Genomic DNA, 22,123 nt, shown 5'->3' on the forward strand with positions numbered 1-22,123 from the left:
GTGTGTGTGTGTGTGTGTGTGTGTGTGTGTGTGTGTGTGTGTGTGTGTGTGTGTGTGTGTGTGTGTGTGTGTGCGTGTGTCAGTTTCTGAAGTGGTCTCAGAGCTGCGGGCCATGCAGCCGAGCGCTCAGGACTTCGAGCTGCGTGCCGTTGTGGGTCGCGGTCGCTTCGGCGAAGTCCAAGTCGTCCGGGAGAAAGCCACCGGGGACGTGTGTGCGCTCAAAGTCATGGATAAGACCGCTCTACGCACTCAAGAACATGTAAGTAACTGCTGTAAAAGAGTGGTAAAATGTAGAAAGTGTTTTTGTTTTTTGAACATGAATCATTTGGCTTTACCAGATAATAGGCCGTACATACAGATGCCGTTGAAAATGATAAAGTAAACGAGTTCTCTTCTGGGCCTCGTTTTCAGAATGGCAGTCTGAAAAAAGGCCACTAGAGGCCGCTGTAGAGTTGAGAACCACATAACAGAATATCTCACAGCTGTGCTCTCTGTATGTGAAGAGTAGAATAGATCTGAGTCTCAATATTACATGAGTGGTGACAGAGAGGGGTCTGAAGTGAGCAATGCAACTAAATGACGGCCCACTTAAAACATTTGCTGCATGAATTAAAGCTTGGAAAGAAGGGCGTGCATTCAAGGTCTCCTGCCACTCATCTTACATTTAATTTAATGGAGGCCTGAAGGCGTTCATGTGATTGATGCACTTCTCGCATTAACAATTTGTGCAGCACTGCTGTTGTATTTGTTTACTATATTTACGCTGAAGGCCTTTGTGATTCTTCTCAGGTGTGTTTTCACGAGGAGGAGCGCAGGATCTTGGCTCTGAACAGCAGTCCTTGGATCCCCCAGCTTCTCTACGCCTTCCAGGATAAAGAGCATGTCTACCTGGTGAGGCTGCCGAATAATGTTTTAAGGGTCCTTTGCAAACTGCCACAGGCCAAAGGGGAGTAATTAGGTAATAAACATGCCAAGCAAATGGCACACGCTATGCAGTACTTGGTGTATTATACATTTTAATGCCCCGGCTCATAACGGGCCTTTATGTTGTCGTGTAGGTCTGAAGGTACTGAAGTTATACGGACTGCCGAAGCTGTGGTCCCTCGTTCAACCATGTTTTATCTCAAGAGTTGTGTCTTTTCTGAACGAACTCTCTGCACTAAACTGAACCAGACGGGGGTGCAACTCAATTAATATCTATGATCTTATTTTGTACGTGTGGTCTCCATTCACAGAAAGTAGCGTATTATGATGGCGCTTGTTCTTAATGTCACCATTTAGATTGAGTTGTTGCGTTAATCTTTAATGGTATTTATCTGTATGAGCTGAAGCCCTCGTAGCAGCAGAGTCACTGATCCTTCTGGTGGTGTCTGGCAATGTTATTGATATTGTTTTATAGATACTTGTCGTTCAAAAAGAGCTCAAATGTGTAAGTCCCCTCATTCTACAACCTCAGTGTATTGTTTTTTTATTCTTGCATGCGCTTCATGCACAGGAGTACAACACACCTTTTTTATTTTTACATAAAGCTGTGGAAAGGAAAACTATTTTCGTGTAAAAACAGTCCCTTCACAGCTGTGGTTTCCAGAACGTAGCTAATGGAAACAGTTAAGATCAGTCAGAATAGTGCATGAGCTGCAACAGGAAGGGATCTGAATTGAGCCCTGAAAGGAACAACTTGTGTGTCGAAGAAATGCTTTGAAGCCTCTGAAATCACCTTCCAGCAACTTCCTGGTTGTGTTGTGGCATCATGTCGGCCTGCAGTCTGATTACCGGTCCGTCCAGCAGTCACCCGGGACAGGGCCTCTGAAGTGCTGCAGTCTTTTTTCTGTTATTGTCATGTAGATGTATTAGCTGCTAAATTACAATTCGAACAACGTCACGTTCAAGAAACTGTGAAAAATGGAAGATCAATGCGACGCTCAAGCTGAGCTGACGGGTTCCCCCGAAGCTTCCCGTGAAACACCGCCGGAGTCTCTGCACTTAAGGTGGATGCATTGAGTAATGATCGTCTCCCTTGACTCTAGTTAAGGAGGTAACCAGGCATATTTCCCAAATTGTTAGTGTCCTTCTAATAGTCTAATCTTCTGCAGTGTGAACGTTCTCCTCAGAGAGACCAGTGTACGCGTCGTGAGGGCTGTTGACCTCACAGAGAATCTATATATTCCTCTGATAGCCCTTCAGGAAAAAGCCTTTCCTGTCGAGCCTCGTGATGTCAGCTGCCTTTTCCTTTCCCCGTCTCTCGCCCTCTCCTCCTTACACCTTCCTTCATGTGCGTGTCTCTGTTCTTCCTCCTCCTCTTTTCACTCCCCCCTTTTGTCTCTCCCTGCTCCCTCACCGAGCATGGAGAAAAATACAAAGCATCCATCTTTATCCGTGTGTCAAGAGAGGCACCCCGTCTCCCTGTTGCTAGGCAACACTGGAGAATGCTCCCCGTTCATTCAGACTCGCCGGCCATTCATGCAGCAGAGGCTCTCGCTTGTTGTGGCGGCGCGGCCGCCTCCATATATAGCTCCAATCAGCCTTTCACCCTTTCATCTCGGGCTGCAGACGGCAGGAACATGACCCGGGTGGACCTGTGTTTCCAAACAAAAGATGCTTGATTTATATATTATTTTGTTGTGGCATTTACGTCCCGTGATCACAGAAACACAAGGATGTTGACGTTTATTATTGCTGTATTTTTAGCGGTTGAGGACCAATTCTTTTTGACTGCAGCATCACCAATATATCTGCGATAGTATTCAGTGTTACGTAACTGAATCCATAATGAAGAGAACCGTCCTATGAACTGGAGCTGAAATGGAGCTTTGATGCTCAAACACATGCGGCCGACACTTGTTGCCTTGTTTTCCTTTCTAAATATAGACCTGTGTGTTAGGCATTCATAAATGATTCACAGTGTGTGTGATACCTGTTCATTTTAATCACATTCAAACCTGCGTTCATTCCAATGGAAAGTCCCAGCCATAGCTTTATACTGCCAGTTACTGACTGCATACACATGTGTCTCCAGGCAATGGAGTTCTTGCCAGGCGGAGACCTGATGTCCCTGCGAAGCCGATACGAGGATCAGTTTGACGAGCCCATGGCTCAGTTCTATTTGGCCGAGCTGGTCGAGGCCGTTCACGCCGTCCACCAGCTGGGATACGTGCACAGGTGAGACTCCACTGGATTCACCCTCTCATTGACGAAGAGGCCTTGAGGAATCCCCGTGGCCGTAGACCCTAAATGTCAGTCTTTGTCTGCCTTTTTGTTTTCAACGGAAGGCCAAATGCACAACATGAGACATTTAGCATTGTCATTTAACCCGGAGCACTCAGTGGGATGTTACGTAACACAAACGCATTGCTGCAGTTCACAAATGTATTCAATTATCATCAGAGCGGTAGACGTATTACAGCATCAAAATCCCTTTTTTAAACAATCCGCTTGCAGAGACGTCAAACCGGAAAACGTTCTCATCGACCGGACCGGTCACATTAAGCTGGCAGACTTTGGATCCGCTGCCAGGCTGACGGCGAACAAAACAGTAAGAAGATCACAGAGTTCGCTCCGTGCCTCGACTCCAGGATGCTCGGCGGTGACGTCATCGTTTCTCATTGATGCGTTTTCCAGGTGTCGGTTCCCACGGTGCCCGTCGAGACCCAGGACTTCCTGTCCCCCGAGGTCCTGGCAGCCATGAAGGGGGACTCTCGCAGCACCTACGGGGTCGAGTGCGACTGGTGGTCCCTCGGGGTCATGGCCTACGAGATGATCTACGCCCGGTCGCCTTTCACTGGTGCTACTGCCACCAAGACGGTGCACAACATCCGGAACTTCCAGGTGCATCTCGCAGGGTTCTTACAAAAACCTGGAAAAGTCATGGAAGTTTAAAAGGGTTATTTCCAGGCCTGGAAAAATAAATGGGAAATGTGTTATATTCATGCGTTCATGTCGTTCATTTACGCTGAGTTTGAAATATTGAATATGCTTTTAAAAGAAAGACGTTAAAAATATAAGCAGGCATACATACAGGCATCTATATAAATGTTTATTCTTTTAATCAAACTATTGTCTCATTCATTTGAGTCATTTAAGGTTTACTGTATGCTTTGTGTTCTCATTGTTAGTTTAAAAAAAAACTACATTTACTCACTTTTTACTGTTTACACCCAGATTTCACTAAATGTTTGTAATGGAAATCTGGTTTAAAGTCATGGAAATTGGTCACAATGTTATGAACCCTGATCTCGACTGGTACTGACAGTGGTCCCTGGTTGTATCTGACCTGTACTGGTCTGCTGTCTACTCACCAAGGCCAGTTTACTTTAAGGAAGATATACCTGAAATATACCTGATCAGTCTCGGCATCGCGTAATAAATTCTCGTCCATGTTTTGGCCTCCAGCGTTTCCTTAAGTTTCCGGAGGAGCCGCGGGCCAGTAAGCACTTTGTGGACCTGCTGCAGAGCTTACTCTGCGGAGCCGGAGAGCGGCTGGGCTTCCAGGGACTCCGCTGCCACTCCTTCTTCTCCAGCGTCGACTGGAACCACTTAAGACAAGGTGAGGAGATCCCTCTCACTCGGAGACGCTGTTCTCAGTGACGATGCTCAATTTAGCTTGAAATGACACGTCATCCCGCTGCTGGACGGGTGATATATTACAGGTTGTCAAATGTGAATGTTGTTTATTAAACACAGTGCATTGTGTGTGTGTGTGTGTGTGGTTGCACATAGACAACAAACAACCACTGCGTTGCCAGTGTTGTAGTAAAATAATGAGATTGTGTGTAACGTTGGCAGCAGGCCAGCTCTTAGGAAGGCAGACGGTAAAGATCTGCAACTCATCTGCTTCTCAACAGACGCAGCACAATGTTTTTACGCTAGCACCACCACTGTGTGGTAGAAATGTATGTGTGTGTGTGTGTGTGTGTGTGTGTGTGTGTGTGTGTTGGTTGGTTGGTTCTTGTTGCCACCAAATCTGAGACTGCACCAAATGACAGTTTGACATTTTCACCTGAGCAGCTTTGGGAGAACACGCCCATAACGTTCTCATCAATGGACAGATCGGTGGTTCTGTCATCCACACACACACACACACACACACACACACACACACACACACACGCACGTGTAGCTGCATCGGCGACGAGTGTTTATTTTGCTTTGCAGAAGAACGCCTCGTGTCTCGGGATGAATAAAACCTCCTGTTTGTGATTCTGGAGCGATTATCAAACATTACTATGCCGGTCCTTTCCTCTGAGCTGTTTTCCAGCTCTAATATTCCTATCAACACTGAATATTAATGACTAGTTGTTTGTTCTAAACCCTCCTGGTTATCAGCAGACTGTGATACAGTGCAGGAGCTGCTTGTGCGTTGAAGAGAAGATGTGTTCGATTTGTATTATTGTCGTGATAAATTTGAGTAATAAATATCAAATGCAAATATTTAAAAATATAATTTATTGTATGTTGCATTGCATCAAAATATGTTCTTGGTTTATTGTTAATTGGACGCAGACAGAGCTTTTTGCTTCTGCTTTGGCTCCAGCTGATTAGCTTGCTCTGCTGCAGTGAGGGAGAGCGAGTGAGCATGTGTGTATGAGAGAGAGAGAGAAGGATGGAGGGAGGGAGGGAGAGAAGGAGGGAGGGAGGGAGGGAGGGAGAGAAGGAGGGACAGACAGACAGAGAGGCAGCATGTGCATCAACGCGCGACTTACCGCACTCTAGGTTCCCACCGCTCCGTTCCTCCTCCCTTCCTTTCTCTCCCCTTTCTCCTTGTTGTGTTTTTTTATTTTGTACATTTATTTATTTTGCTACTTTCTCCGTCGCCGCTTCTTTTTCTTTTACATTTTTTTTTTCTTTCCTCCCTTGCCCTCTCTCACTCACATCCTTTTCTCCTGCAGTTCTCCCGCCTTTCGTTCCTGCGTTGCACGCTGAAGATGACACCTCTAATTTTGAGGAGCCGGAGCAGGCAGCCCCCCGGCCAGCCTCGGCAGCCCAGCGAGGAGCTCTGCCAGCGGGATTCCAGGGCCAGGATCTCCCCTTTCTAGGATGGTTCTTCAGCAGAGCGTTGACAACATTGGCCAAAACTGAGTAAGTGCTACCTGTTTACTCTGCATTGTTTCTTTCTTTACAAACACGACCCCTCTTGTTCCTCTAGTCCTCCTGCAGACACCTCTCTCACACACCTTTGTTGCTTAAACACCCCCATGCTACCTTTTGAGCTGCGGTTCTGAGGTGAGCCTCATTACATAGACCAGGTAGCCTCGTTTCAGGTGCGCTAGTGTAGTTGGTGTTGTGTCCCCGTCATTAGTGTTACGCCCGTTGGGGCCACAATGGGTTTTTTGTCAGCCGAGGAGCGAGGGAGGGTCCTGCTTCTGTGCATCGATGGATGAAATGGACAGACCGGAGGATGTGAGCTGGCGTTATCCGGCCATTGGCGCTGATTGGTATGCGGCTGAGTGTGTCAATAAGGTTTTGCTGAGAGGTGGAACCCCAGACATGCACTCCCACCCGCTGCTGCTGTTATTGTGCTTTCTGTTACCGTGCAGCATATTGAGGCTTCTGACTTTCATAGCGTTGGGACTGTAGTCACCCCTGATGGTGCTTTGGCTTCTTAACCTCTGATAATAATGAAAGGGGATGGGTTTCTCTTCTGTCGCCCCGTGGCAGCGCTCTCGCAGGTTAACGCTCCTGGAGACTGCAGATCATGACAGCGGCAGCAGAAAGGGAAGAGAAAGCGTGAGCAGATTAGACAGGGAAAGGGACGAGAGCTCAGATTGTGGGAGAGAATCTATTTCTATGGTTACTACCGTGATGTGTTTTTTCTCTTCTCCCCGGTCCCCACCCCCATCTTTACCCGTCTCATCGCCTCCTCTTATTTTCTCCCTCTCCTAATGTCTCTGTCCCTTGCTGTTTCACCATCAGTCATCTGCTCATGGGTTTTAACTGAAGCCAGTCATTTCCTTTGCTGCACTTGATTAAGAGGAGCTCATAGAATGAGTCAAATGTGTGCATGTGCATGTGCACACATTCTTCTTTACAATGCCAAAACGGAAAGAGAAATTAACCCAGAGTCGGGCATAATGGATTGCTAATCATGCATTTTCGGGGTTCCTAATAGTCTGTTTTTTTTTCCGTTCTGTGTGAACTTCCTCATTAGTCAAACTCAACAATAAAATCCCCTTAACAGCTTGCCTCATATCTGTGGTTCAGTGTTTGAAAGGTGGCTTTAATGCAGGCTTATAAACACCTGCCTTTTTGTTGAGGGAACAGTTGTGTGGCTTTTTGGAAATGATATACATGTATTTCACAAGCTTTGAGGATATCTTTGTGTTTTGGGGTCAGATGGTCATTCAACAGTTCAACTAATGACCAGATTGCCATGCATGGTTACTGCCAGATGGTCATGGTGTGGATATTCATAGTCCCCAGAGGATGATCCCTAATTATTCAACTGACTTTCAGTGCCATCATCTGGGCAGAATTCTCCCTCGTCATGGAATCTCACAATCTAACGACACAATTTTGAATAAATCTGCGGCGGGACATTCGTGGTCTTTGGAGGACGGCTCCTTGTGTTTTTAAATGTCCTCTCGTGTCACCATCAGACCAACATGTCCCCTCGAGAAACAAAAACAAAATGGGACATTGTTGTGACAATGTATGAGCCCATTTTTTGTACCACAGCAGATTAATTCTTGTTGTAATAATTGTCACATTTCGTGCTTTACTACATGTGATTTCACACATTGTCAGTGTGGAATGCCGGCAAATATGTGTTTGCACAGCTAAAAAAACACACTTGATAAGGACACATGCAATAATATATAGTCTAGTTTCATTAGCCGGTCACATCTAAGATGGAAAATTAAAAAAGTCAGATTATTACAGATATCTTTGGAGCAGAACGAGCTGGAGCAAACTGTATTCTAGTCAATAAAGCAATACATTCCTCCGTGCTTTTGACGGAGAAAGCAAAGTTCTCCCTCGTAGAGCCGTGCCGGCTGGACCTTCATGTCCCAGGATGCATTGCGTCGTTCCCCGGCTACATGCACTGGGGGATTTATTGCTTCAATCGACTACGTTTACCATCTACACTGATTGGACATCCAAATAAAAGACTGTGGTCACCAGTTTTGCATGCATCTGCAGTGTGATGGTTTAGTTAATGTGTTCAACATTGTTTCATGTGTTTATTAGTTTAGTTAAAGAACACAATTCAATTACAATAAGTGGTAATTTTCCATTTTCTCCAGGTTTGTGGTAGGTTTCGTGTTAAATGGCGTCCGTCTGAAACCCTACTTAATGCGTTAATGTATGCGTCGTATTACTTTAGTGTTCGTGATTGATGCGTCAAGCCTTTTTACTTGGATACTTTTTCCTGAGTCCTTGTCTCCCTTTTGATTCTGTTCAATAATGCAGTTACTGGCTACTCAGTGAGAGACATGACAACCACCACATCCCTCTGCTCGGAAAAGAGCGGCCTGGCATTTCTCTCTCGTAAAAGCATGCTTTTCCTATTTTGCCAACATGACGTTTACGGCGGTAAATATTACCTTTGCTTCCTTGGAAACATTATTGATATTTGCTCCAATTTTCAATGTTAAAGCAAAGCATGCATAACAAGAAGCGTGCCAAAACAGTTGGAAGGGAAGAAAACCTCCATCCTTCCTCCGTACTCAGAGTTATAATCAGAACAGATCAATAATAAAATAAAACAACGTGCAGAAAACCCCCAGCTGAGGACGTTTAAATTGCCATATTATCTGAACAGTAGCCCCCCGAAACGACTCGACTAAGCACGAGAGAACTTTATGAATTTTGATGTCTAGCATCAATTTTTAATTGGCAGTAGATTCAGCTTGCTGGAACGCCTTCTCGTTTAATCTGGATTCCTCTGAAAAGGGCTGTTTGAGGGGGTTCTGTATATACTCTCGTGTGTGTGTGTGTGTGTGTGTGTGTGTGTGTGTGTGTGTGTGTGTGTGTGTGTGTGTGTGTGTGTGTGAGAGAGAGAGAGATGTTTCTCGATGTAGAGAGGCGAAGGGAGCAGTGCTTGCTTTCATGATTATTTTTAACACTGTGACTCAGTCTGAGTCAACTTTGTTAAAATCCTCTGCTGCATTCATGACCCATTCATTTATCTAGAAGACTTCTATTCAGGGAGGAATTTTCTCATTTCTCTGGTCAAGAGAAATCGACTCTGTGCTCTAAATTATTCCCAAAGAATGGAAACGAACCCGGACATCTTCTCCATGAGCAACAGAAGTGAGTGCTTTGGACTCTCCAGAGCTCTGTGTCGATCAACCCAAAGCCAGAGCACAAATCCCGCGTCACATTATTCAGGCAAACAGCCAGCATTCAGGTCTACGGCTGTTTTGTCCTGAATGAACCAAGGTGCTTTTTTCTTCCTTTTGCAGTTCAATGTTATTGTTGTCAATAGGTTTATTGTTATGAAGAGATATTAATTTTTCTTTGAGTACTTTTCCTATAAAGGAAACCGCCTGTTGCTCATGGACAACATGTGGGTGTTTGCGTTGTCAGCAGCGTCATCGAGTGACGATGCTGCTGTCGCTCAGCTATCCTCTTTCTGCGTAGCGGATGTGATACGACTTGAGAATCGGAGATATTTTAATTATTCCGCCGACTGTGGCTCAGTGGTGAGCAGAGGGTTCATACCTAGAAAAGTCATGGAAATCCATAGGTCAAAATGTGTATGAACCATGTGAGCAGGGTCGTCCTTCATGTCGATGCGTCCTTGGGCAAGACACTTAACCCCAAATTTCTCCTGTAGCTGCGCCTACGGTGTGTGAACGTGTGAATGTTAGTTACATGATGGGCAGGTGGAACCTTAGCCCCTCCCTTCAGTGTGTGAATGGGTGAATGAAGGAGCTTTGAGTGGTCGGAAGACTAAAAACGGTGATACTAGGACGGGTCCATCAACCATTATTCCCTACTTTCTGACACAATAGGCCAGGAGTGTCAAACATCCGGCCCACCAGGGGGTCCAGCTCTTCTTTTCTTTTTAAAAAGCCAACATTTGCCTAACGAGGAATACTGTGACGGATTGGTTTTCCGATCTTTCAGCAGATTTGGAGCCAAAAGAAGCATAAAGTAAAGTCATTTGTATTCATCTGTTGATGAGACTTTGGCGACATTTCACTGTATTTTGCACCGCGAGGCATTGTGTTGCAAGTCGTTAAAAATGGATGACGTCATGAAAGTGGCGTCACAAAGTGAGGGAATCTGCAGAGGAGAGCCCAGGCAGGTAAACAGTGGGCTGATTTTGGGCCTTTATGTTTCTAGTTTATTGTAGAAGGACCTTTTTAAATAGGGTTTATCATCCAAAAACCTTTGAAAATGATTTAAACATAGAGAAATATTGTCATTATGTATGCGTTATTATGCTGTGATTTTACTAAATGAGTTTACACACCTGCAATAGACACATGTTTTTGATGAATTACATCTCTGTATGCTTACAAAAATGTTAATTTGTTTGTATTTGTAAAATGAAGTAGATCGAGCCGCGCACCACATGGGCACGGTGCTTGTGTTGATGAGGCAGGTAGTGTTTGTGTTTGGCATAAATAGAACTGAAGAACATGTGCTGCTGCTGTTGTTGTTGTTTACAGGTCAGCGTCTGCAGGCCTCAACTCTCCTGCTAAGACCAACTCTATGGAAAAGAAACTGCATCTTAAAAGCAGAGAATTACAAGAAACTCAAGACAAATGTCACAAGGTGAGGGTTCTGTAAGCCGTTTCTTTTCATGCTTTTATTCACGTTTCGTGACAAACAAATCATTCTTATATTCCAACACGAGAGCAGCTTCACCCGGCATGACGGAGCTGATGAGTGAGACCACTGTGGGCGGACTGGAAACTATGACATTGTATTTTTAGTATTTCCATATTGTGTCACTTTTGTTTTTGAGCAAGAAAACATTCGGTCGTGGGTTTAATTAGCAGACGTTCTGTGTTTATTCTGGCTGACTGTCTTCAAACAGATCAACAGGCTTCTGGTGCTGCTGTAATTAGCCAAGTTAATCATGTTGTGTGCACAGCGTTACAACTACCGTTTGGGCAGGCTGTGAAATATTTCAATTATCATCAAAATCTATCGTTGAATAACCTTTCTCACTGATTTTAATAACCTTTAAGTAGCTGTACGATTCTGCTTTAACTTTAATACAGACAATTAACGTTTAAAAACAGCCGTGCGTTGTCGACCTTCTGTTGCGTTGCAGTGGAACTGATAATTGTGCCGTTCTCTGGTGGCTGCAGATGGAGCAAGAGATCTCCAGGTTCCAGCGTAAAATGACTGACCTGGAGTCAGTGCTCCAGCAGAAGGATGTGGAGCTCAAAGCATCCGAGACTCAGAGGACCGTTCTGGAGCAAGACCTCGCCACCTACATCACCGAGTGCAGCGTGAGTCACAACAACAACAACAACAACAACAACAACAACAACGTGTCTGTGTGTGAGAAATGCAGGGTTCTCACGGTCATGGAAAACCTGGAAAAGTCATGGAGTTTTAAAATGGTTATTTCCAGACCTGGAAAAATCCTTGAAAAACATAAAACCCCAAAAGTTTAGTAAAAGTCATGTAAACGTGTTATATTCATGTGTTCATGTCGTTCATTTACGCTGAGTTTGACATAATGAATATGCTTTTAAAAGAAAGACTCAAAATATAAGCAGGCATACATACAGGCATCTATATAAATGTTTATTCTTTTAATCAAACTATTGTCTCATTCATTTGTGTCATTTAAGGTTTACTGTATGCTTTGTATTCTCATTGTTAGTTTAAATACTACATTTACTCACTTTTTACTGTTTACACCCAGACTTCACTAAATGTTTGTCATGGACATTTGGTTTAAAGTCATGGAAAAGTCATGAAATCCACTGGTCAGGATGTGTCTGAACCCTAGAAATGTTTAACCGTAACGATGCTGGAACACAAGCTGTGTGTCGCCTGTCCTCAACGCCTCGACTATCAGTATTGATTTGAACCAGCAGCAGCCATTAGCGTGTGCTTGTGTGTTTGTGTGTTTGCAGAGCCTGAAGCGCAGCCTGGAGGAGGCCCGTGTGGAAGTCTCCAGAGAGGATGACAAGGCCCTGCAGCTGCTGCACGACATCCGCGAGCAGAGCAACAAGCTGCAGGAAATTAAAGAGCAAGTATGTAAATTCTCTCATTCAAGCGAACCTCGTTCTCCTCCTCCTCCTCCTTCCTCTCATCGCGCTAACGATGTGGTGCAGATTTTTCTTTATTGACCCTTCACGGTATTTATACTTAGGAACGTGCCGTGAAAAAGGAGAAATGCCCCCGTACTTCATCCACTAAGCCGTCGTGGTATTTGAGGAGATTCTTCTACTTTGTGCTACATGGCTGATAAAGGAGCAGCGGGGAGATTAGCTCCGCTCAGCGTGTCCGCGTTGCACCGGCAGGGCTTCCCCTGGAGGACTCCCTTGTCCTCCGCGCTCAGAAAGGTCGTCCCCGCAGACGGCACAGAGGTGTGGGAGACTTTGATCATTACTCAAGTGGTTCGCCCACCCTCCTCCCAGGGGAATGACACCTAGTAGCACCTAGGATGACGCGTTAAAAGACTAAATACAATGTAAGGTGACCCTTTTTATGAGGCCCATTTCTATAATGCATTGTAACCATACTTATTATCCATTATTAGTTATATCTTATCAGAATCAGAACCATTTATTGCCATGTATGTTTTCACATACACAGAATTTGTCCTGGCAGGAGCTGCATGACATTTAACAATAAACATTTAACAATAAACAGAGGGAAATAACGGGGAGCATGAATATTTACAATTAAAACTACAGTAGAATATAAAATTAAAGTAAAAAAAAAAAGTGCACGGAATGTAAGTGTAATGATGAATTGGCACTATCTTATAACTTGCTTCCAGACCTGTATAGTTATAAGCGCTCATTAATGTTATAATGCTTTGTAACAATAAGCATAACACATTATCTCATTGCTGGTTTACTCACTGAGATGTTGCAGCATGGTCTCTTGTAATTGCTATAGTTATGTTTTTATAATGCATTATAATTTATTATAATGCATTTATAATGCATTATAATGTGTTTATGCAGAAACAACACACGTTTATTTTACTAAAGGCAAACAATTCCCACTATTAAAAAAAAATAGGGCGGCTGTAGCTCACGGGGATGAGTGGCCGTCCCGCAACCACAAGGTAGCCGGCTCGATGCCCAGTCCCCCATAGCTCACATGTCGAAGTGTCCCTGAGCAAGACACCCAACCCTTACCTGCTCCCCGGGCGCCCCACAGGGCTGCCCACCGCCCCCCATCCAGGGATGGGTCAAATGCAGAGAAGAATTTCCCCAAGGGGATCAATAAAGTGCATGTTTCTTTTTCTTCTTTTTTTCTTTTATAATAATAATTATGCATTTAATTTATATAGCAATATTTTGTACAGAAAAAAACACTGAATGAAATCAGAACATGTCCTTTATGGATCGAGACTCGATCGAGTAGCCGGATGGAACCAACTAGAGTTTTGTCTCCATCTCTTCATGCTGGAACATGTTGGTGCACAAGTGAGAAATTGAAGAAGAGTTTACCAACATCAGTAAAACACGTTGTCTCTGCAGACGTTTTTATCGACATAAGCAGTTATTTTTTTCACGTTTAGGCTCTCTAGTGCAAAGTTGCCAACTGCAGCTTTAAAGTGGTAATCCTAGACTTTTGGTGATAAACAGTCGTTGCTGTTGTGCACTGCAGTTTCTATAGATCACTGCACAAAGAACCCGTGTCAGCAGATCTGGGAAGTACGTCTTTGTCTGGAGAGCATTGCAGCAATGGTTGCCCTTGCTAAGAGCTTAGTTCCCCGTTCAGGCTGCTGTTGTACCTTAAACATTACGAAACCTGCTTTTTTAAAAGTATAAATACACCAGCAAATGTATTTAATTAAGAACCCCCCTGCAATGCCATAGCCTAAAACTGAAAAAGTTGTGCAATCTTGTTCCCTTATGTCTTAGTCAGATATTTTCAAACTAATCAGATTTCCTTTATTGAGAAAAGAAAAAATATGTAAAAAAAAAAAAAAATATTCTCACTTGGATGACAACAGTGACTTGTCTCCAGCATGAACAGAAAGAGTGTGATCATCACAGCCTGAACTCCTTGGGCAAGTTTCAAAGTATGAATTATCGGGGTAATTTGAGCAGCTGTTCAGTTCAATAATAAACGTGTGTTTATATAAAAGATATACTGTAAGATATACCGTACGGTGTGAATTTACATCACGACACAACCGTTTGTGACACATAAACAATTTGTAACACTAATAATTGTACATTTATAAAATTACACCGCCGAACTGCATGCTGGGTAAAGCTCGCCCACTATCACAGAAACTCCGCCGCAGGAAGAGACGGACCCTTCCGGTTTGTCTCTGCCTGCGGCAGAGTTCCCCTGGGTCCTAAGTCCCTCCATGTTTAGCTTCCTAGCACCCTCTATGTACAAACAGCTGCTCCCCACTCTAACAGCTGTTCAGTTGGGCTGCGGTCCTTTTCGGCGTCAATGAATGACTGTTTTTACTCGGAAAAAAATACTAAATACCGTAATATGAAGTTTTGGCCATACCGCCCAGCCCTATGTAAGATGATGGAGGATAGTGGTGCTGAACTTGATGAAACCTGACCTCACATGTACATGAGTCAGTGTCTGGAAGCTGGTTTCTTGTCCTGGTTGATGAGCCCTGTGTGCCGTGTGCCCTCAGGAGTACCATGCTCAGCTGGAGGAGATGCAGGTCACCATCCGGCAGCTGGAGGAGGACCTGTCCGCCGCCCGGCGCCGCAGCGACCTCTACGAATCTGAACTCCGAGACTCCAGGCAAACGAGTGAGGAGCTCAAGAGGAAAGCTGTGGAATACCAGCAGAGGATCCAGAAGGTACGTTTGCACCGGGGATGCTTACACAGTCATGTGACGCAAATGTGCATCAAGTCACTTTTGTCTGTGAAACACGCAAGAAATCGTGTCTTCAAACCGTTGTGAAACAAATCTAAAGTACACATTATTGTTTGTTTCTCCGCTTAAAAAAGCTCCAACATTGTGTTCTCTACAAACATCAAAAACCAGCGAGATAATTGATTAATATTCTATATGAAACTATAAAAAGGGCCGCAACTGTGCATTATACTACACTCCATTATGAGGAAAATGCAGAATAAAAGCTGGTTTTTGTAATTAATTTATTTTAGGATTGTAGACAATCGCTGGAGTCGAAGCTCATAGGAGCCGAGCACATATCTGCAAAGTCTGATAACAAGTGATGCCATCAATGCCGCATTATTGAATATAAAGACACAGAACACAGACTGATGGACTCGAATGCCAAATATAATTTTAGTAAAATGCATTACATTTGATGCTACACTATTGTGCTTCTTAAAAATGTGATTTCATATATCTTTCTCTTGGCCTGGAAGCTCTTCAGGAGCAAATTTAGTGGATGGATTGTAATTTTTTGGATCGGTCTGCTCTATTTGCCGTCTTGTGTTTCAGGCTAAAGAGCAGGGCAAAGCCGACGTGGAGGAGCTTCTCTCCAAACTAGAGAAGGTAACAATTTTGGCCTTTCAGATTGGTCTTCATGCCGATGGCTGCGGTTACCATAAGAGAGACTGTGCTTTGTATCTTCAGACCAACGCTGAGCAGCAGGTGAAAATCCAGGAGCTGCAGGACAAACTGTCCAAGGTAAAGTCATTCTTATTATGTCATCAGAAAACATTTATTCAAATGGAAGTCAAAGATCATTTGCTCTTCAAACAAAGTGATTCAATCCTCTCCTAAAACTCTGAAAGGCCGATCAATACAGAGAATAAATATTTCCTGAATTTAGCATTTTTTCCCCATTCCTGCAGCCTGCTGTAGTTCTCCGTTTATTCCGCCGAGGAGTCATTTCTTTATGTCTCAGTGGGTCGGAGCTGCCGAAGCATATCGAGCGATTTGTCTTGGGCTCCACTAACGGCCTTTGACCTCCTGACCTCCCCAGGCAGTGAAGGCGAGCACAGAAGCCACCGAGCTGCTGCAGAATGTCCGGCAGGCGAAAGAGCGGCTGGAACGAGACCTGGAGCGCCTGAGAGGAAAAAACGACTCCAGCGACACTTTGAAACGCCGCCTGAGAGAAACGGAGGTACCGGAGTACACCCGCAATCCTGAAGCCTGCCAATGTGTTGACATCATACTGGTTGTGTTTGTTAACACCAGAACACTAACATCTTCACCCGAGCGATTGTGGTTTTGTTATTTTCATTGTGTTGCTTTTGTCTGAGTTGTGTGAGTCTTTGTGTCGCTTCATGCTGCTCACCGACGTTATTGAAGGTCGGTGTGTCTTATTGAAGGTAGGCGTGTCTAATTGAAGGTAGGCGTGTCTAATTGAAGGTGGGCGTGTCTAATTGAAGGTAGGCGTGTCTTATTGGAGGTGTGTATCTGTCTTATTGAAACTAGGTGTGTCTGTCTAATTGAAGGTGGGCGTGTCTAATTGAAGGTAGGCGTGTCTTATTGGAGGTGTGTGTCTGTCTTATTGAAACTAGGTGTGTCTGTCTTATTGAAACTAGGTGTGTCTGTCTAATTGAAGGTGTGTCTGTCTAACTGAAGGTGTGTCTGTCTAATTGAAGGTGGGCGTGTCTTATTGGAGGTGTGTGTCTGTCTTATTGAAACTAGGTGTGTCTGTCTAGTTGAAGGTGTGTCTGTCTAATTGAAGGTGTGTCTGTCTAATTGAAGGTGGGCGTGTCTTATTGGAGGTGTGTGTCTGTCTTATTGAAACTAGGTGTGTCTGTCTAATTGAAGGTGGGCGTGTCTTATTGGAGGTGTGTGTCTGTCTTATTGAAACTAGGTGTGTCTGTCTAATTGAAGGTGGGCGTGTCTAATTGAAGGTAGGCGATTGAAGGCGTGTCTAATTGAAGGCGGGCGTGTCTAATTGAAGGCGGGCGTGTCTAATTGAAGGTGGGCGTGTCTAATTGGAGATGTGTCTGTCTTATTGAAAGTAGGTGTGTCTGTCTAAGTGGAGGTGGGCGTGTCTAAGTGGATGTGGGCGTGTCTAAGTGAAGGCGTGCGCCTGTCTTGGTAAAGGTGGGCGTGTCTTGGTAAAGGTAGGCGTGTCTAATTGAAGGTAGGCGTGTCTTGGTGAACTTAGGCGTGTCTTGGTGAAGGTAGGCGTGTCTAATTGAAGGTAGACGTATCTTATTGAAGGTAGGCGTGTCTTATTGGACGGGTGTGTGTGTGTGTGTGTGTGTGTGTGTGTGTGTGTGTGTGTGTGTGTGTGTGTGTGTGTCTTTTTGAAAGTAGGTGTGTCTGTCTTATTTAAGGTGGGCGTATCTTTCTGCGCCAATCCCTGTTTGTTTTTTTCAACCTTCACGTGTTCAGGTGATTTTCACCTGACGTTAGTGATAGAGGGTAAAAAAATTCCGGATGGGTTTTAACATTGAAGGAGACTTTTCTTTCACGGAATAAGGCTAACATGTCCCAGGAACATGTGGACCAAAGAACAAGTTCATAGCTCCATTATTTATATTTGTAATCATGTTTTATTGACGATTCCCTAATTGTTCACCCGATTTTGAGCCTTTTTTCAGGGTAAGAGTACTTCAATTTGCCTTGTATTGTTTTATTTTAATATATTTGATCAGGTACATTATATCGGGTGAAATATACCGACGTTAGTGATGGTGTGACTGTTTTTAACGTTGGTGTTCTAGGGTTAAATGCTGTTTCCTGTGGTTCACCACTACGCTAACCATGCTGTGTGATCAGTCTTATTTTATTCTATGCTTTTTCTTTTTTTTGGTGTGCAAGCAGGAGGGCAGGAAGACCCTGGAGAACCAGGTGAAGAGGCTGGAGATGGTCGAGCGGCGGGAGAATAAGCTGAAGGATGACATCCAGACCAAATCCCAGCAGATCCAGCAGATGGCTGAAAAGATCCTGGTGAGAGAAGTGCAGATAAGGCTCGCTAATACTTTGACCCATTCAACCCCTAATTCCACCCCTCCCGTTCGTCCCGCCCTCTCCCAATCTATTCCTCATCAGTTATCTGAGCACACACACATTTCTGTGAAGAGCTCTTTGCTAGCCGAGCCTCCACAAGTGGCTCCTCGTCTCCCGGTGTCATCACATCAATAGATTCTAACGTACGCACCAATTTTACCGCCGTCAGCATGAGCAGGCACCGCTCCAGTCGACTTATGGATTTCCATCTTTTCACTGCAAGTTTCTTCATTTCTTTTCGATTTGAATGCACTTGATGTTGGAGTGGAAACAATTTTTCAGTGGATTTGTGCCGTCATGTAAATGCAGGGTTTTAGGTTCCATGAATCGTTACTGTGATTGTGTGTGTGTGTTTGTGCTTACCCAGCATGATTCACATTAATGTGAGGCATTGGCGGCGTTGATTTGAATGAACGTTCATCGCGTTGGATGCAGTTATATTTGTAGTTATATTTGTTATTGAACTCTGCAGGAGCTGGAGGACAACCTGAGGGACGCCCAGACGACGGCCCAGAGGATGGAGACCCAGCTGGTGCAGAAAGAGAAGCTGTATGACGACAAAATCAAGGTGTGTGTGTATGTATGTGTGTGTGTGTGTATGTATATGTATGTGTGTGTGTGTGTGTGTGTGTATATATATATATATATATATATATATATATATATATATATATATATATATATATATATATATATATATATATATATAATGTTATTATTGTGTGTGTGTGTGACAATATATTTATGTATATAATACAATATACTATATATGTATTGGTGTGTGTGTGTGTGTGTGAGACAATAATTTATATATTTATGAATTTAATACAATATTTTATATATAATACAATATATATTTAATATTCTGTCTATAATACAATATAGTATGTGTGTATGTATGTGTATATATACATGCACACACACAGTATTAAATACATAAATATATAATAAGTAAGTCAGAGCTGTCACATGAGAGGTGTGACGCCACACTAATTACAGCTTCCACAGGTTGTACATTTACAACTATGTCCGGATGTGAATTATTATTTTTAACGTTTTGCTTCATCACGTAGCAAATTACAGACTTCAGCCTACATGTGAATTTGTCAAATCCACATCACGTGTAACGTTGGCCGGTTCTGTCTGCTTTAAGCTTCTGGAGGCCCAAATGAAGGAGGACCTGGCCGACAAGGAGAGCCTGGAGGCCCGGAAAGCCGAGCAGGAGGAGGAGTCCCGGGAGAACTGCAAACTCATCAGTGAACAGAAAGCGGTAAGGAAGCTCTGCAGGCTTTTCAAAAATGATAACCACTCCATTTTCTACTGAGATAGGATTTTCATAAACGGAGAGATTCAAATGTATACGTCTCAGTGGGCTAACGTTGCTTGTGCATGCGATACCTTTTTGTTTCTTTACGCATTAATTCGTCATAGTGGCTCAAATGTATTGGAACGTATAGCTGGATTAAATCGTATAATATACTTCATGTTGCACGATAAAGCCGGGGCTCAAGGCCTAATCTGGTTAATGTGAGTTGAGGCTGTTAAGAAGCTTTTAGAGGCAGTCGTCTGACGTTGACAGGAGAAGATTCAGGCAACACCTTAATGGACTCTGATAGGATTTTACTGCAGGACAAAATTCAGTTTCCTTTCAAAATAAATGTTATTGCTGAACTGTGTGTGCACCATGATTCTTAGCAGGACTATCATGACCATGTCGTTGTCTCCCTCCGTCTACAGACCCTTAACGCGATGGATTCCAAGATGAAGAACCTGGAGCAGCGCATCTCTGAGCTGTCAGAGGCTAACAAGCTGGCCGCTAACAGCAGCATCTACACCCAGAAGAACATGTGAGTTAACTAGACCCTCCGCCCACACTGGGCTTCCACGAGTGAGCCCACCCACTCCGATCTGGCCTCCGATTGCTTCATTACTGCGCACATCTTTGTGTGTCATGCCGGAGCCTTCTCCCATGTGTGTGATCTGCGTATCGTGTCTTCACTTAACTATGATCGAAGTTTCATGATAACTAACTCAAATGACGACATGAAAACGCAGGGTTCTTACGGTCATGGAAAACCTGGAAAAGTCATGTAAATGTGTTATATTCATGTGTTCATGACGTTCATTTACGCTGAGTTTGAAATAATGAATATGCTTTTAAAAGAAAGACTCACAATATAAGCAGGCATACATACAGGCATCTATATAAATGTTTATTCTTTTAATCAAACTATTGTCTCATTCATTTGAGTCATTTAAGGTTTACTGTATGCTTTGTATTCTCATTGTTAGTTTAAATACTACATTTACTCACTTTTTACTGTTCACACCCAGATTTCACTAAATGCTTGCTCATGGAAATTTGGTTTAAAGTCATGGAAAAGTCATGGTAATTGGTCAAAATGCGTATAAACCCTTAACGGTGTAACAACATGAGAGGTTATCACTCGTAGTTATGACCCCACAGAGAGTTTTAGCTTTCCGGCCAGCAAGTTTACTATTTCTGTTCATTCTCACTGCTCTCATAGTGAGGCGGCAAATGTCTGCTCACAAGATCATCATCATCATCATCATCATCATCAGATGGACTTAAAACATGATGATATGTCAATGTTGCTGCTCAAAATGTGTCGCATGTCTAAATACAGAAAATTTAGCTTCAAGTAATCTTAATTTAGAACTTTAGTACTTTAACATGTACAAATATTGTTATTGTTCCCATGCTTTTGAAAGACGTCCGCTTCTAAACAGGCAAAGTAATCGGCATCCATTTGTGTGTATTTTTGTCAGGAAAGCCCAAGAGGAGATGATCTCAGAGCTTCGGCAGCAGAAGTTCTATTTGGAGTCTCAGGCGGGAAAGCTGGAGGCCCAAAACGCCAAACTGGAGGAGCACCTGGACAAGATGAGTCAGCAGGAGCAGACCAAGAGGAGCCGGCTGCTGGAGCTGGAGAGCCGGCTGCGGGAGGTGAGATACTCGAGATTAAGTAATTCACTTTAACCAGCGCCGTGTAGCCTCACGGCATCGCAATCCACAGAAGGGATTAATGCCGCTGATCAGCTAGCGAGCTCAGATCCCTTTCAGATAAACGGCTAATTAACTGCTGTAGGTCTGTAATGGCACCTCTACCCCATTGCCATTGCTTCATCTGTTCTCTCATTGCAACAGGTGGGAATATGTTCAACCATATGATAAGCAGGACATTGTTGCATGGGAATAGTCTACTGGGGTTAAAGACGCCACGTTTCAAGCATCTACTCTTGAGCAAGACGCTACTTGTCCAACATTCACACATCAAAGTTACATGTAATGAAAGAAAAAGAAAGTTCTCTTTTGCCCATTTCAGATGGCACTCTCCTGTAAATATTTGATAATGCAAAACTACATCATGTTTCCCCTCCGTTCTGAGAAATGCTCCATAAAACCCATTAGCTGGTGTGCATCCAATTCGAACATGCTCTAAAAAAAGAAGTTTTGACGTAATTGAGGACCCACAATGCCTTGTTTCTCCTGTTTGAGAGCTCTCACGCCCCGCTGTGCCGGCACACGGCCTGCTGGCTGGGTGTCACGTCTCTACCGCCACACTCGTCCCACTGAGACGGGATGCACAGGCGGGCACTAATGGCTGGCCTGTCTGCTCTCTCTCTCACACACACACACACACACACACACACACACACACACACACACACACACACACACACACACACACGGATATGTACTTTCAGATGAGATCCATTGTGCCATCTCTGTAATAGCCAGAATTATATGGAGAAACTCAACTTTATTTTGTTTTCGGTCTCTTTACCAGCGCTGGGTGTGCGTGCGTTCTTTTAAAAGCTCTTAAATTATTCTATTTTTAGGTCTTAACAAGTATGATAGTTAAAATCCAATTACCAGAGGTCTTATTTTTCACCATGCACTTTTAAGTTTCTCTGTGCTGTCCAATTTTTGTTCTTAATCAAAGAGTTTCCATATCTGCTCGTTGAACTTGTGTCTCCCTGACATCCTCTAATTATTCTCCTTCTGTGGTTTTTCCTATACTGCCCAGTCAGCTTGTTTCACGTCAGGAAAAAACATTAAATTGGATATTTTTTCACCTT

At 43.7% G+C, this 22,123-nt stretch overlaps 1 protein-coding gene across 1 annotated transcript in view; it reads left to right on the plus strand.

Moving 5' to 3' along the window:
- Positions 1-22,123, plus strand: part of cita (citron rho-interacting serine/threonine kinase a) — a gene marked incomplete at its 5' end in the record, with an annotated part of 41,650 nt that overhangs the window by 918 nt on the left and 18,609 nt on the right. The window contains 19 exons of the mRNA XM_079217715.1: positions 84-259; positions 790-891; positions 3,017-3,159; positions 3,439-3,532; positions 3,619-3,825; positions 4,390-4,543; positions 5,886-6,075; positions 10,617-10,722; positions 11,265-11,408; positions 12,045-12,164; positions 14,759-14,929; positions 15,545-15,598; positions 15,680-15,733; positions 16,032-16,172; positions 17,837-17,962; positions 18,495-18,590; positions 19,176-19,292; positions 19,760-19,869; positions 20,813-20,987. Coding sequence (XP_079073841.1) covers positions 84-259; positions 790-891; positions 3,017-3,159; positions 3,439-3,532; positions 3,619-3,825; positions 4,390-4,543; positions 5,886-6,075; positions 10,617-10,722; positions 11,265-11,408; positions 12,045-12,164; positions 14,759-14,929; positions 15,545-15,598; positions 15,680-15,733; positions 16,032-16,172; positions 17,837-17,962; positions 18,495-18,590; positions 19,176-19,292; positions 19,760-19,869; positions 20,813-20,987 — 2,480 coding nt within the window. The remainder of the gene's footprint in view (positions 1-83; positions 260-789; positions 892-3,016; positions 3,160-3,438; positions 3,533-3,618; positions 3,826-4,389; positions 4,544-5,885; positions 6,076-10,616; positions 10,723-11,264; positions 11,409-12,044; positions 12,165-14,758; positions 14,930-15,544; positions 15,599-15,679; positions 15,734-16,031; positions 16,173-17,836; positions 17,963-18,494; positions 18,591-19,175; positions 19,293-19,759; positions 19,870-20,812; positions 20,988-22,123) is intronic.

Source organism: Taurulus bubalis, assembly GCF_910589615.1.
Source record: "Taurulus bubalis genome assembly, chromosome: 5".
In the NCBI taxonomy this organism is placed as follows: Eukaryota; Metazoa; Chordata; class Actinopteri; order Perciformes; family Cottidae; genus Taurulus; species Taurulus bubalis.